The 14,533-nt window shown below is 43.0% G+C and overlaps 1 protein-coding gene across 3 annotated transcripts in view; it reads left to right on the top strand.

Moving 5' to 3' along the window:
• The window catches only part of LOC129826167 (cytospin-A-like), a 34,756-nt gene extending 20,360 nt beyond the window's left edge, over positions 1-14,396 (top strand). For all 3 annotated transcript variants that reach the window (XM_055886565.1, XM_055886563.1, XM_055886564.1), the window contains exons 10-16: positions 2,224-2,314; positions 3,016-3,111; positions 3,296-3,443; positions 3,625-3,727; positions 6,360-6,476; positions 7,343-7,402; positions 9,244-14,396. In XM_055886565.1, the coding sequence (XP_055742540.1) occupies positions 2,224-2,314; positions 3,016-3,111; positions 3,296-3,443; positions 3,625-3,727; positions 6,360-6,476; positions 7,343-7,402; positions 9,244-9,333 (705 nt within the window). In that variant the 3' untranslated portion in view covers positions 9,334-14,396. The remainder of the gene's footprint in view (positions 1-2,223; positions 2,315-3,015; positions 3,112-3,295; positions 3,444-3,624; positions 3,728-6,359; positions 6,477-7,342; positions 7,403-9,243) is intronic.
• The last annotated feature ends 137 nt before the right edge of the window (positions 14,397-14,533 follow it).

The raw sequence follows: 14,533 nt of genomic DNA, 5'->3' as shown, positions 1-14,533 counted from the left end.
GAGGTTGCGAGAAATCTTGGAGAAACAATGGGGTCCCCAGAAATTCTGTCCAAAAAAATGGTGTCCCTGCTGAAAACGTTTGAATACCACTGCCTTAAAGTATAAGGACAAATTCAGTCTTTCCATGTAATACTGTGGACAGAGGGGCAAATCTGAGCATTGGATATTTTATAAACATTATTTAAGCAGAGTATCAGATCTTCTCATATGAAAGGGTCAAAGTTCAGGGAGAGATTGGTTTTTCTGTTTCCTAGACAGGTTTCAAGTCTTCTGTCCTGCTTTTTCTCATCTATCCTCTGCAGTCACAAGATTATTGCCAATGCCTGGCTGCTGGTGCTGCAGTCAGAATGGCCTCCTCGAGCTGGGCATTTTTTCAGAAATTGCACACAGTAGGCTACTTCTATGAGAATTGTGAAGACATTTTCAGGAAGTTTTTGGATTAAAAAAGGGGTGGGCGTGGCAGGGGGCGTGGCAATGAGTATGGTTGGCTCATCAGAGCGGCTACATTTTAGAGGCCCCCATCTTGTCGGTGTAGAAGTGTTTGCATTTTTGCTCCATTTTCCTGCAATTCTACAATATTTCTCCATGGAGCTGTGAGTTGGGCATCTCCGGCGCGGCCCACGCTTGGATTGCGTCCTACCTGACAGGTCGCTCCTACCAGGTGGCGTGGCGAGAATCTGTCTCCTCACCACGCGCTCTCACCACTGGTGTCCCCCAGGGCTCTGTTCTAGGCCCTCTCCTATTCTCGCTATACACCAAGTCACTTGGCTCTGTCATAACCTCACATGGTCTCTCCTATCATTGCTATGCAGACGACACACAATTAATCTTCTCCTTTCCCCCTTCTGATGACCAGGTGGCGAATCGCATCTCTGCATGTCTGGCAGACATATCAGTGTGGATGACGGATCACCACCTCAAGCTGAACCTCGGCAAGACGGAGCTGCTCTTCCTCCCGGGGAAGGACTGTCCGTTCCATGATCTCGCCATCACGGTTGACAACTCCATTGTGTCCTCCTCCCAGAGCGCTAAGAACCTTGGCGTGATCCTGGACAACACCCTGTCGTTCTCCACCAACATCAAGGCGGTGGCCCGTTCCTGTAGGTTCATGCTCTACAACATCCGCAGAGTACGACCCTGCCTCACACAGGAAGCGGCGCAGGTCCTAATCCAGGCACTTGTCATCTCCCGTCTGGATTACTGCAACTCGCTGCTGGCTGGGCTCCCTGCCTGTGCCATTAAACCCCTACAACTCATCCAGAACGCCGCAGCCCGTCTGGTGTTCAACCTTCCCAAGTTCTCTCACGTCACCCCGCTCCTCCGCTCTCTCCACTGGCTTCCAGTTGAAGCTCGCATCCGCTACAAGACCATGGTGCTTGCCTACGGAGCTGTGAGGGGAACGGCACCTCAGTACCTTCAGGCTCTGATCAGGCCCTACACCCAAACAAGGGCACTGCGTTCATCCACCTCTGGCCTGCTCGCCTCCCTACCACTGAGGAAGTACAGTTCCCGCTCAGCCCAGTCAAAACTGTTCGCTGCTCTGGCACCCCAATGGTGGAACAAACTCCCTCACGACGCCAGGACAGCGGAGTCAATCACCACCTTCCGGAGACACCTGAAACCCCACCTCTTCAAGGAATACCTAGGATAAAGCAATCCTTCTGCCCCCCCCCCCCCCCCTTAAAAGATCTGATGCACTATTGTAAAGTGGCTGTTCCACTGGATGTCATAAGGTGAATGCACCAATTTGTAAGTCGCTCTGGATAAGAGCGTCTGCTAAATGACTTAAATGTAAATGTAAATGTAAAATGCTGCAGCTTTAAAACTAATTTCCTGCGATTCTACATATTCTGCCATGGAGCTAAAATAACATTTTGGTTTTAAAGCTATTTTGCTACATTTCTATGCATTTTGCCATGGAAATGCTGTGTTCTTTTACTCCAAAATAATAACAAAATGAGTACTCAATTCTCCCTGTGTCTGGCTTTTATATAATATTTTTCTCAAAGATTATATTCTTTTTTAAATATATAGGTTCATTATCTTTTCTATGTACTGCTTTCTAGCCCTTTATTATTTGCATTTTATTTTTTTACACGATTTGACATAGGCAACCTGAAAAAACGCTTAGATTGACCACCCAAGGATTACAATGGCAGAAAAATCCCTGATTTTGTATGTATGTGAGCGAGTTTTAATCCAATGATTGTTGGTCTATTTCAGAGACACTCCATAACTGGGTCCATCTCTGCACCCAAACCCCTCTCCTCTCTGAGTGACAAAAGGGCCAGCTACGCAGACATCAGCATGCCAGGTGAGTCCGCAGAAACACCAACACTGACAACAGAGCTCCATATCTGGATCTCATTCGGTCCCTCATGGATAACATGAGAGAGGAGTACTCTGTCACAGTCACTCATAAAGGAGGAAAATGGCTGCAGATATAACACAATTTCATCTTAGACATCTTAGTTCCTCCTAGTATTAAGACTGTCTGTGTTGGGCAATACAGTATGTGGATATATTTGTCATTTTTAAGTTTGGAGGTGCTTTGCGACCAAAGCAGTGGGGTGGGTGTCTTTAGCCCCTAAGGAAGCGAGCATGGAGTCAGCAGAGCTTCACGTTGACTTTGATGTGTGGGTTTAATAAAGCACCATAGAAAGTGTGGTGTCCCAGTGACTGGCCTCCCCCATAAATGTTGTCATACATATTCTAGTGGGTTCCAGGGCCTGGAATGTGAACGTGCTATAATGGTCATGCCCTCCGATGTTTAGTTAAATGTCCCTGTTGTTTTTTTAACCTCATTCGATGGTACTTGACAGTTCCAGGGCCTGGAATGTTACTTTGATCCCTTGAGAATAAGAGGAAGGAAAAAATCCCTCTTGCTTAAACTAACATTTTGAAGGGAATATGAAGTCACTATTTCAATGCAATGTTTCTGTTTCCTCACTTTGGTTGTGGGGTTGTCATAATGTTTGTGTGTTTCATCCTGTCACTGTCCTCTTCCCTCCACAGCGGAGCATCTTCTCAGGGGCTCCTCTGCCAGCCGCCCTGCCTCTGCTCTCCAGAGGGTGTCCAACATGGACTCATCGAAGGCCATGGCCATCTCAGGTATCACAAATCATGGACATATGAATAGGCCTTGAAATAGATCTACAATTCTTTTAAATGGTTGCCAGTAAAATTAAATGCATTTTGAGAAAGAATTCAACTACATTTATCGGAACACATGTTGTCGCTGGCAGTGAAGATGGGTCACTCACACTGTATCTCTGTCTGTTTGTGTGGTGGCCAGTGTCCCGCAGGAGCAGTGAGGAGATGAAGAGGGACATCTCTGCACCTGAAGGTGGCTCCTCCTCTCTGATGGCCATGGCCTCTGGTTCCTCCCTGTCCTCCTCCTCCCCCACCGCCTCTGTCACCCCCACCGCACGCAGCCGCCTCAGGTAAAACCCTCATCAGCTCCATGCCTTTGTTACGACACATACTAATCCACTAAGTCCTTTTTATGTTTAAAACTATATTTTGACTATACCAAATGGGCTTTGTGGACTAGCCGGTCAATGGAGTCTGAATATGTGTGTTAATTCAAATTATTTTCTGTCCTCTCCAACGTGGTGTGTTCAGAGAGGAGCGGAAGGACCCCCTCTCAGCGCTGGCCCGGGAGTATGGGGGCTCCAAGAGGAACGCACTGCTCAAGTGGTGCCAGAAGAAGACTGAGGGGTACCAGGTATGTGTTCTTCAGTCAGAACAGACCAGTCAGGTCATTTCACCTCTCGGGTCGCTCTCTTTTAATGAAGATTTATTTTTTAACTGTCTCAATAGTGAGACTCTGGTGGGGGTTTTATAAACTCAACTATCTGGAGTGATAATCTAATTCAATAACTTTGTCAGAATGTCCATTATTCCTTCAGAGGTCTAGTTCAGTTAATTGTTTTTTAAAGGCCCTCTCCGACACCTATGTCAGCGCATCCTTTATGCTCCCCTCTCAAGTCGTAAACCATTGTAGATGTTGCCATGAGGACTGTTGTCAGTTTTATTGTGTTGTCCTTATGGTTCCTCTCCAACTCTAAAGCATGTGACTGGACCACCAGTGCTTGGGAACGGCTTCAAACGTCATCCACAGAGGGAATAAACATTTGGCTACTATGAAAACTTTATTTATTGGTTGAATTTGCTATTTAGGGCACGTTTTTAAGACCCACTCTGTCATATTGAAACAGCCTTTTTTTATGGTCTTGGTTCTAGTGCAGAGAGTGACTGGTCATGGTTCTCCAGGAAGTGCTCCGAATGTTACACATGTCGTGCCAACTGCCTGTCAGAAAAGCTGTGAATTGCCCTGGCTGAGAGGAAGGCAACGAGATTCAATACATTGGGGATTCACACTATAGTGGGATGGAGACAAACCAGGGTACTTTTTTAGGGGGGGGGGGGGGGGGGGGGGGGGTTCTTCTGTTGTTTTAAATGTTGCTCTTGCTGAGTAAGCAATCTTGTCAGGATTATGATGTGGTGTTAAGAGAGCATCCAGTCAAATGAATCTGAGTGACCTCAGGAAGCAGAGGAGGGAACATGGCCCGGTCCACATCAACGGGACTGCAGTCAAGAGAGTAAGCAGTTTGAAGTTCCTCTGAGTCCATATCACAGAGGACTTGACGTGGACCAACAACACCACCACTCTTGTCAAGAGGACGCAACAGCGTCTCTAGTTCCTAAGGCGGCTGAAGAAATTCGTCATGCCACCCCGGGTCCTCTCCAAATACTATCGCTGCACCAGCGAGAGCGTCCTGACCGGTTGCATCACGGCCTGGTACGTGAAATGCTACATCCACGACCGCAAGGCCCTCCAGCGGCTGGTGAAGACGGCCCAGCACATTACTGAGACCGTGCTCCCACCCATCCAGGACATGTACTCGAAATTCAGCCTGAGGAAGGCCCGCAGCATCATCAAGGACCCCACACACCCCAGCCATGAGCTGTTCACTCTCTTAGCGTCGGGCAGACGGTATCGAAGCATTAGGTCTGATACCAACAGGCTCAGATACAGTTTCTATCTACAAGCCATCAGACTGCGGAACACTTGAACTGGACTGACCACATGCTTGTACCAGGCGCACCGGTTTATGTCAAGAAATGCAGCGCTGCTGTGGTTTTTCACACTCAACAGTTTCCCGTGTGTATCAAGAATGGTCCACCACCCAAAGGACATCCAGCCAATTTGACACAACTGTGGGAAGCATTGGAGTCAACATGGGCCAGCATCCCTGTGAAAGCTTTCAACACCTTGTAGAGTCCATGCCATGACGAATTGAGGCTCTTCGGAGGGCAAAATGTGTGGGGGGTATACTCAGTGTACATTCTCAGTGTACTTTGGTGTCCTCAGTGTACATTGATGCTACACACACATCTCAACTGCTGCTGCCAGACTCTTATTAGGATTGTTAAATGCTTCACAATTTTAACACTTGCCCCCAAATCTCCCCTTGCCAAAACACTTCTAAATGACGGACTATAAATAGTGCCTACCTGTAATATAATTATGCTAAAATGTTTTCTCTTCTACTGAGTCATTACTTTGTTCGTGTTCTTATCTTTTATAATTTCTTATTGTTGCATTGTGGAGAAGGAACCTGCAAGTAAGCATTTGGTTGGACAGTGTATACTATGTGTATCCCGTACATACTGTGTATCCCGTACATACGACTAATAAAACTTAAAACTAGTAGGAAGATGAAACAACGAGGTGGTTTTATTATGTTTTAAAAAATTTTATTAAACTTTTTCTCCCTTATTTCGTAATATCCAATTGGTAGTTCCAGTCTTGTCCCATCGTTGCAACTCCCTTACGGACTCGGTAGAGGCGATGGTCGAGAGCCGTGCGTCCTCCGAAACTCGACCCTGTCAAGCCGCACAGCTTCTTGACACACTGCTCGTTTAACCCGGAAGCCAGCCGCACCAATGTGTCGGAGTGAACACCGTCCAACTGTCGACCGTGTCAGCATGCATGTGCCCGGCCCGCCACAGGAGTCGCTAGAGCGCCATGGGGCAAGGACATCCCGGCTGGCCAAACCCTCCCCTAAACCGGACAATGCTGGTCCAATTGTGCGCCGCCTCATGGGTCTCCCAGTCGTGGCCTGCTGCGACACAGCCTTGTCTCGAACCCAGATCTGTAGTGATGCCTCTAGCACTGCGATGCAGTGCCTTAGACCGCTGTGCCACTCGGGAGGCCCAACGAGGTGCTTTTAGGACCAATGTCTGGGACCCAGTATCTATTGGATTATCAATACAATACACTTCTACACCCTACATGTCTTTACACTGTACCTTTGCAATACAATAAAAAATGTTTCCCCTCTTTCTGGCAGAACATTGACATAACAAACTTCAGCAGCAGCTGGAATGACGGCCTTGCGTTCTGCGCTGTGCTCCACACCTACCTGCCTGCTCACATCCCCTACCAGGAGCTCACCAGCCAGGAAAAGGCAAGCCTATTTCCTACTGTAGTGATGATAAGTAACAATGTGTCATAGAACTGTAACCAAGTTTCCATCCAACTATTACATGTGGAATATTTACCTGATCAGAAAAAGTCACGACAGGGCTCATGGAAACAGGAAGTCGGTACAATTTCATACATTTTCGACAGACGATTGGTTCGTTCGATGTGGTGTGATCTTTAGTATAATTATTTGAGAAATGTCGGTGGAAATGCCAAATATTTACTTAATAACCATCATATTGAAGTAAACTTGGAGTCACGCAGTGATATGGGCCTACCACCACGACAGGGAAAAGCATTAAATGTTTATAGGCAGATTAAATAAGTTATATTCATGCTAATTTCCAATAGGCTCAATATCGAGGGTAGGCTATTATTTTGAGTTCTGGTGACATGATGATCGGTTCTTGGCTGCCAATTATCAAATAAAATTACATTGCGCTTATCCATATCTCATCATATAATCATCCCCCTGTCCACTTTATCAGCGAAGTCTAGAGATCATGCGCCAAAACCAGATTGTGCAAGTTTACGTGAGTTGAAATTGCAATGGAAACCCATATAACTAACCATTTTTTTTTCGGTACATGAACTTAACTACAAACGTCATTTTTATCTGCACTACATCATCAAGCACAGCCTTTCATCCGCAACAAGTCAGTTTGATGGAAACATCTCTGGTGGGAAAATGCACATTGTTTTTATGCGGATTTTAGAATATATTTGCATGGAAATCTGTTGCCAATTGGATGGAAACGTAGCTATTGTTTAATCTTTTACAGTTGTCTCAATCTGTCATCAGGGAGCTTTGTAGTGTGTGATTGTGTATTTTTGTCTCCCGATCTTTAGAGACGAAATTTCACACTAGCCTTCCAGGCTGCAGAGAGTGTGGGGATCAAGTCCACTCTGGTAAGATTCAAGTGAAAGATTAACTGAACTGTGAATAACAGAGGTGTTTTTCACATAAACATATTAAACATATATCTGACATGCTTAGAAATCCAGTTTTTCTAGAGAATCTTTCAGACTCATTTCACCTTAAAAATCACCGCACTGGCACACTGGTGAATTATGACCTGCTATTGTATTGCATATTCAGGATGGTCATTTTTTTGTGTGGGACTGAGGACTGTACTCACAGGCTCTTATAGGCAGACTCTTGTAGAGAAGATAAATATTTTAGATGAAATACTGCTCTCATCGTGCATATGTGCAGACTTGTAGCTATTTTTGTCCTTTTCACAAAATAAGTCCTCACTTGAATGTGCATTCAAGAAGTATTCAGACCCCTTCCCTTTTTCCACATTTTGTTACATTACAGCCTTATTCTAAAATGGATTAAGTCAAATGTGTTCCTCGTCAATCTACACAAATACCCCATAATGACAAAGCGAAAAAAAAGTTTTTAGGAATGTTTGCACATTTATAAAATACTAAAAACAGAAATACCTTATTTACATAAGTATTCAGACCCTTTGCTATGACACTCTAAATTGAGCTCAGGTGCATCCTGTTTCCATTGATCATCCTTGAGATGTTTCTACAACTTGATTAGAGTCCACCTATGGTAAGTTCAATTGATTGTACATGATTTGGAAAGGCGCACACCTGTCTTTATAAGGTCCCACAGTTGACAGTGCATGTCTGAAGCAAAAACCAAACCATGAGGTTGAAGGAATTGTCCGTAGAGCTCACAGACAGGTCCCCAAGAACGCAGTGGTCTCCATCATTCTTAAATGGAAGAAGTTTGGAACCACCAAGACTCTTCCTAGAGCTGGCCGCGCGGCCAAACTGAGCAATCGGGGGAGGCTCGGTCAGGGAGGTAACCAAGAACCCAATGTTCATTCTGACAGAGCTCCAGAGTTCCTCTGTGGAAATGTGAGGAAACAATCTCTGTAGCACTCTACCAATTAGGCCTTTATGGTAGAGTGGCTGGTCTCTGAATGTCCTTGAGTGTCCCAGCCAGAGCCTGGACTTGAACCCGATCGAACATCTCTGGAGAGACTTGAAAATAACTATGCAGCGACGTTCCCCATCCAACCTGACAGCACTTGAGAGAATCTGCAGAGAAGAATGGGAGAAACTCCCCAAATACAGGTGTGCCAAGCTTGTAGCGTCACACCCAAGAAGAATCGAGGCTGTAATCGCTGCCAAAGGTGCTTCAACAAAGTACTGAGTAAAGTGTCTGAATACTTATGGAAATGTGATATTTCAGTTTTTTTTAAAGTTTTTTTACATTGGACACATTTTCTAAAAACAAGTTTTTGTTTTGTCATTATGGGGTATGGTGTGTAAATTGTTGAGGGGGGGGAAACACGATTGAAACTATTTTAGAATAAGGCTGTAACGTAACAAAATGTGGAACAAATTCAAGGGGTCTGAATACTTTTCGAATGCACTGTATATCGCTGCTACCCATAGCTAGGTATAAAGCTGGCTCTGTGTGAGTTGTAAACTGACAGATTTGTTGTACGAGTTCAGTTAGATTCTGGAAATGGAAACCGCAAGCTCTAATTTTCTGAATTTATGCCACAAAAGCACATTTCTGACCACAGTTAATTCTAGTCAGGCTGTGGAAATCTGACCTAGACAAACAGCATGTTATTTCACGTTTTTTGTTTTTGTTTTACCGACATCTCGATATATATAATACAAAGATGAACAAATGGCACAGCCTTTTGTCTGGGCATGATGTAGCTTAATGACAAAGACCCTGTTTATTCAACTTGGTGACATTCTCTGTTTTGCAGGACCTCAATGAGATGGCCAGTACTGAGAGACCAGACTGGCAGAGTGTGATGACCTATGTCACAGCCATCTACAAGTACTTTGAGACCTGATGTGATCTCTCCACCCAACATGGCAAGCACAACCTGCAGTCCAGCCTGCTAGCTCCTCTGACCTCAGCGCACCTCCAACACTTCAACTCGACATTCAACTCAGCTGTTATGCCTCACTTCACTGAGCCACCCTTCACCCCAACACCCAGCCATGCCGCACACCGGCCGCTCTGTCTCTCGTCTAGACGCCTTCTAGTTTGAGTCACCATAAGAAACGTTCAAATAAGCTCACTGTTGACTTCCTAAAGCTAATCATGGTTATTTCTATGATGAACAGTCTAGCATTTTTCACTGACACATTTAGTGTGATGAACACAGCCTAAGGGCACTTCAAGCACCTGTTCAGGGCCTGTTCTGTTTGGGATGCTATTTTTACTCTTATCCATTACTGGATAACCCAGTTGAGGTGATCCTCAGTCCAGATTGTCTGGTTAAACCAATATGATCTGATCTACGATAAGAGCCTGCAGACCTACTAGCTCTACTCTCCGTGACCAGAGTTGGGGAACATGCTACAGACTATCCCAGCCTTTGTGCCTTGCACCCGGCTTTGATTCTTCTAACCAAGTGGTTATCCCAAATGTTTAAGTCAAACCATACCCAGTGTGCAGTGTGTCCACCCTAGTAATCATGGGACACATTTTCTATGGAAATCAGACAAGGCATTTTTTGCTCCGTTGTCTTCCTGACCCATTGAACACTGTGAAGGGGCCTCTTCTATTATGGATTAAGTGCCTGTTTGATTTACATCGCTGGAGATTTACTAAGAGACGGTTGGAGCAAAAATTGCTAAATGAAACATTTCAATGCTCCATGCTTTCAAAGCATCTTTGGAGGAATCTAAGTGAAGCTTTTTAGAAGTGATTCTGCAGTTCTATGAACACTAGCTACATCATAAGGGAAAAGCTGTCAGGTGCTCTCTTGGTCACCTGTAAGATTGAAGTTACAATTGAATGTGCTTTTGGACTATTTTTAGGAGAGTCATCATTGCTACGTTAACATAATTTGTTTTGCTAACAGAGACCAACTAATAGAAAACAATGGGCTATACAGAACCAACACAATGTCTTTCAGTGATCGTTTTCTCAAATAGAACTGTCTTAATCCTGAACCAAAAAAGTAATTTGCTCAAGTGTCCTATCTATGTGAAGTCAAGGGCTAGACTTGCCAAAAGTCCTAGCTCTTGGTGATTTGATTGTGGTAAATGTTTCCCCAGCATGTTGAGTCTCAGGGTTGGATGTTCTCTTGTTGTTGTCATCAATCATGATAGGGGAAGAGTTTTTGTCAGATGCAGAATGCATCCGTTTTGCTGCTGGAGCCAAATGTATTAACACATTGTTCGTTTTGACACATTACTTCCACCAACAGCAGACTGAAACTCCCAGGATTGGTCACAGTCCAGTTGTCTTGAACTGTAAGATTTTTGTGTTATCAGAGACTCTGAGCTCAACAATGACTAAGTTATTGTGTGTGTAACCTAACTCTGTAACTTGATATACTCCATCTTGCTAGTAACATTTAATTAACATGAGGAGGGGGGGAGGGGGGGGGGTGCAAATACTAACTACAAGAAATGCACAAGGAACTCATAGGTACATTTTATATTTGAGCTTTCTTCGTGTTATCACTTGCCACCCAATTGACTTTATTGATAAAGCTGTACTAACACTAATCATGTGTAAATCAATTCTATGTAGTTTACATAGTCACCAAGAAAGATTTTGGAATGAAGAATGACTGCGTTATGTTATTGAGCCTCTGCTTATTAAAGTTTGTGTGGGTTAATTAGCATGGTTTAATCCACCGTGGAGTGTAGTGATGCAAGTGTTACAAATGTTAATGTAAACTTCATAAAATGTGAATCTATGACTTTTCATCACACTGCTGCACTGATGTCTCTCCTAAACTCATAATGTATGATGACGATTTGCCTTTCATGTGGTCCCAACCACACTCCTGTATCATTTCAGAATGGTACAGTATGCAATTGATACTCCCTCGTTGGCGTACCATTTTGGCTTAGGCCCCCTTACAGCTATGATCTAACACACTCACATGTGACCATAACTTTTGTAGGGACAACATTTTTCTGAATATGTTTAAAAGCACATTTGCACCTGTCTGTCTGACAAGCCACCTTTCCCCCAGCTGTACAGGTGCACTGCATGGTGTTTGACAAAAGCACAACTTGAAACACAAGTGCTAGGTTTTTTTGTGTCGATCAGTGTGGTTGGCGAGTAAGACTGGGCGGTTAAATGTTGTGTTGGTAGTCCTTTGTATGGATAAATACTCATTTGTGAGAGCGCATGTGCTGTGACTGTTATTATTATCATTATCATGTACGGTATTTACTATTGAACAGTGAGCACAGTATGTCAACTCTAACTAATGTATTTATGATTCCCATTGCTATACTGCAACCCGGTCTTAAATTTGATTTGCATAGGATCCAAACACTAGTTGGTCTGCAATTATTCTATTATGTGAAGCTTCTCTGCGCCTTCTTGCCAAGTGTTAAAAATGGAATCTCTTGATCATGTTCCAATGGACATTGGTATTGATAAGTGGTCCTTCATGTTGTGGTCTATGAGGACTGAAACCTTTCCCTAACATTCTACTCAACTGTACAGTGTAGACAGAATGTAGTTGGCCTAGTAGATAAAACAATGTGTTAAAATATCAGGATGATACCATCTTGACATATCATCACCACTGAAGAACATTGGTCTGGTTTGCTTGAGTTCATTCAATAAGTTGCTCATATTTTCCATGGCTTCTGTATTTCGCTCTGCATTGTCTTCCGTTTCTTTCTACACTACATCACAAAAAAATGTGAAAAGAACTTAAAGCATGTTTTTATTTTTACGGGTCCGTTAGAAGTTAATTCTGTTTACTTGAAAGGTTGAGTTTTTCTAAGCTGCATTCTTTTGGTTATTATTAATGGTGCCTTTTGCCTACAAATGTATGTCATTCTTGCCAGAGTTTTACTTGGTAATAAGGAGGCCAAGAGACCCATGTTTCCTTTTGTCTCATTCTGTCTCTAAGTCATGATTACCACTATATTAATTGCCAATGGAGTATCTTGAAGCAAAATGTATCCTGTCGATTGGGTAATGATAATATCAAGAGTGTGGTGTAGGGAAGTAAGCCAAATGCACATTATGATAATCAACAATTAGGCCAAAAAATTAAAAGGCTTATCTGTATTTATATTGTTTTGTTTTGCAGACCAGTAATATTAAAGAATCATTGCAACAGGAATGTGTTATGTTTTGTGAAGACATAAATTAATTTGCCATGTGGTTAATTCAGTCATATCCTGCTTTTGATAGAGTAAGAGGCTATGATTTAACTGTTGCACTGAATGTATTATCAGATTACTGGTCTGAAGTTAATGAAGGCACTGATAAACAAAAAGCATTCCTTGCTTGTGAAACAGGCAACACTAATATTAACTCTACTCTGTAGGGCTAGGGCATATTAAAACTACTGGGATAATTTAGAGCAAATTAGATTGTGATGAATGAAGTGTTTAATTCAGTCTGCTAGCCTGTGGGATCTGGAATACAGCAGCAGCCTTTGTTCTGATAAAGAGCGATATATATACTGAACAAAAATATAAACGCAACATGTAAAGTGTTGGTCCCATTTTTCAAGAAGCAGGTTAAACAGCATGATCATTACACAGGTGCACCTTGGGCCACTCTAAAATGTGCCGTTGTCACACAACAGATGTCAAGTTTTGAGGGAGAATGCCATTGGCATGCTGCTCAGGAGTATTTCTGTATTTTTGTTCAGTGGAATGATGCGATAAGACCCAGATTCACCCAAATAAGCTGTGTCTCTATGAACTGTTTGGTAACTGTTGAACAGATAATGATTTGAAGGTTTTAACAAAAAAAAGTATATTTTATTGTAAAGACAGGATTCATATCAAAGTGAACCCCTCAGTAATGGTGTATTATTTTAGTTTGCACACAATACAACCCAAGTCAAGAGGATAATATGGAGATTAAAAAATATTCTGATTTAAGACCTGAATATTTCCATATGCACACTCAAATGTGAACTTTAGCCAGTGATCTCATTCCCAAATCTTGGGATAATATCTGTTCTAATGTCAAAGATGAAGTCCATAGCCTGTAAAGTCTATTACTAACATGGCAAATATTACCAGATGGGAAGATAGGTTTTACAGTGTATACCAGATGAAGAGCTCAATCACAATGCTTTCCCTTCCATGTGTTTTATTCTGAATAACAAATCAGCACAAACTTTTTTTTTCTATGTTAGGGTTGTGCGGGTCAGCTGTTTGTTCACCTGAACTCACCACCAGTTGCTAATTTAACGCAATGCATGGTATATCTGGTTTTCTGCAGTGGCCATACAGCATTTACTTTGAGATGGAGCCTCCAACCATATTTTCAGATCAAGCATAAATTGGCTTTAACCCATCTACAACGCCAGACTATATTCGATGAAGTGATGGCCTGCAGCCTACCCTAAAAGTAAATTCATGCTTGATCTGAAAATGCGATAGGAGACTCCATATGTGTGACGCAGAGCCTCTGGGTGCATGCAGAGGCCAAATTGAGCTCCATACCGAATTGCCATGCGCCTCCCAAATGTTGTAACAATGCGGAGGGCACCTTATAGGTCTACATTGACATGATTGGTTGACGGTAGGTGAGAGCAGCTGGTCCTGTATAAACACAAACTCACTTCGTTGACAACTTCCTTCACAACAGCTCTGCTCAACAGCTCTGGCTTAGCGCAAGAAGTATGAATGCACTGAATTCTTCAGAGGCCATATCACTGCAAATGCTGCATGATGCGCCTTTAACCCGCACATTTAAATGTAGAACATTCACTGCACAATTGTCTTAAACATTTATTGGAACAATAATGTTTTTCTTCAAAGTTTCATCATTTATTTATTGAATAGGCTATTTAGGCCTATTGAACAGTAGTCTAATGTTTTTCTGAAACAGAAAATCTCAAATGACAGCGTAAATTAACACCTTACACATGCTTTTGTGAAAAATAAATCCTATTGAAATAAACTCCGAGATTGTCTTCTTTGCCTCAGTTGATTGATGTAAACATTTTCTGCCCAAGTTCCCAAAAGCATTTGGCTATCATCCTATGTTGTGCTGCTGGGGTCACGTGTCAGTCTGGTCCGCCTGTGCGATATTGAACT

Source organism: Salvelinus fontinalis, chromosome 28 (genome assembly GCF_029448725.1).
Source record: "Salvelinus fontinalis isolate EN_2023a chromosome 28, ASM2944872v1, whole genome shotgun sequence".
NCBI lineage: Eukaryota > Metazoa > Chordata > Actinopteri > Salmoniformes > Salmonidae > Salvelinus > Salvelinus fontinalis.
This window is presented reverse-complemented; position numbering and strand designations above follow the sequence as displayed.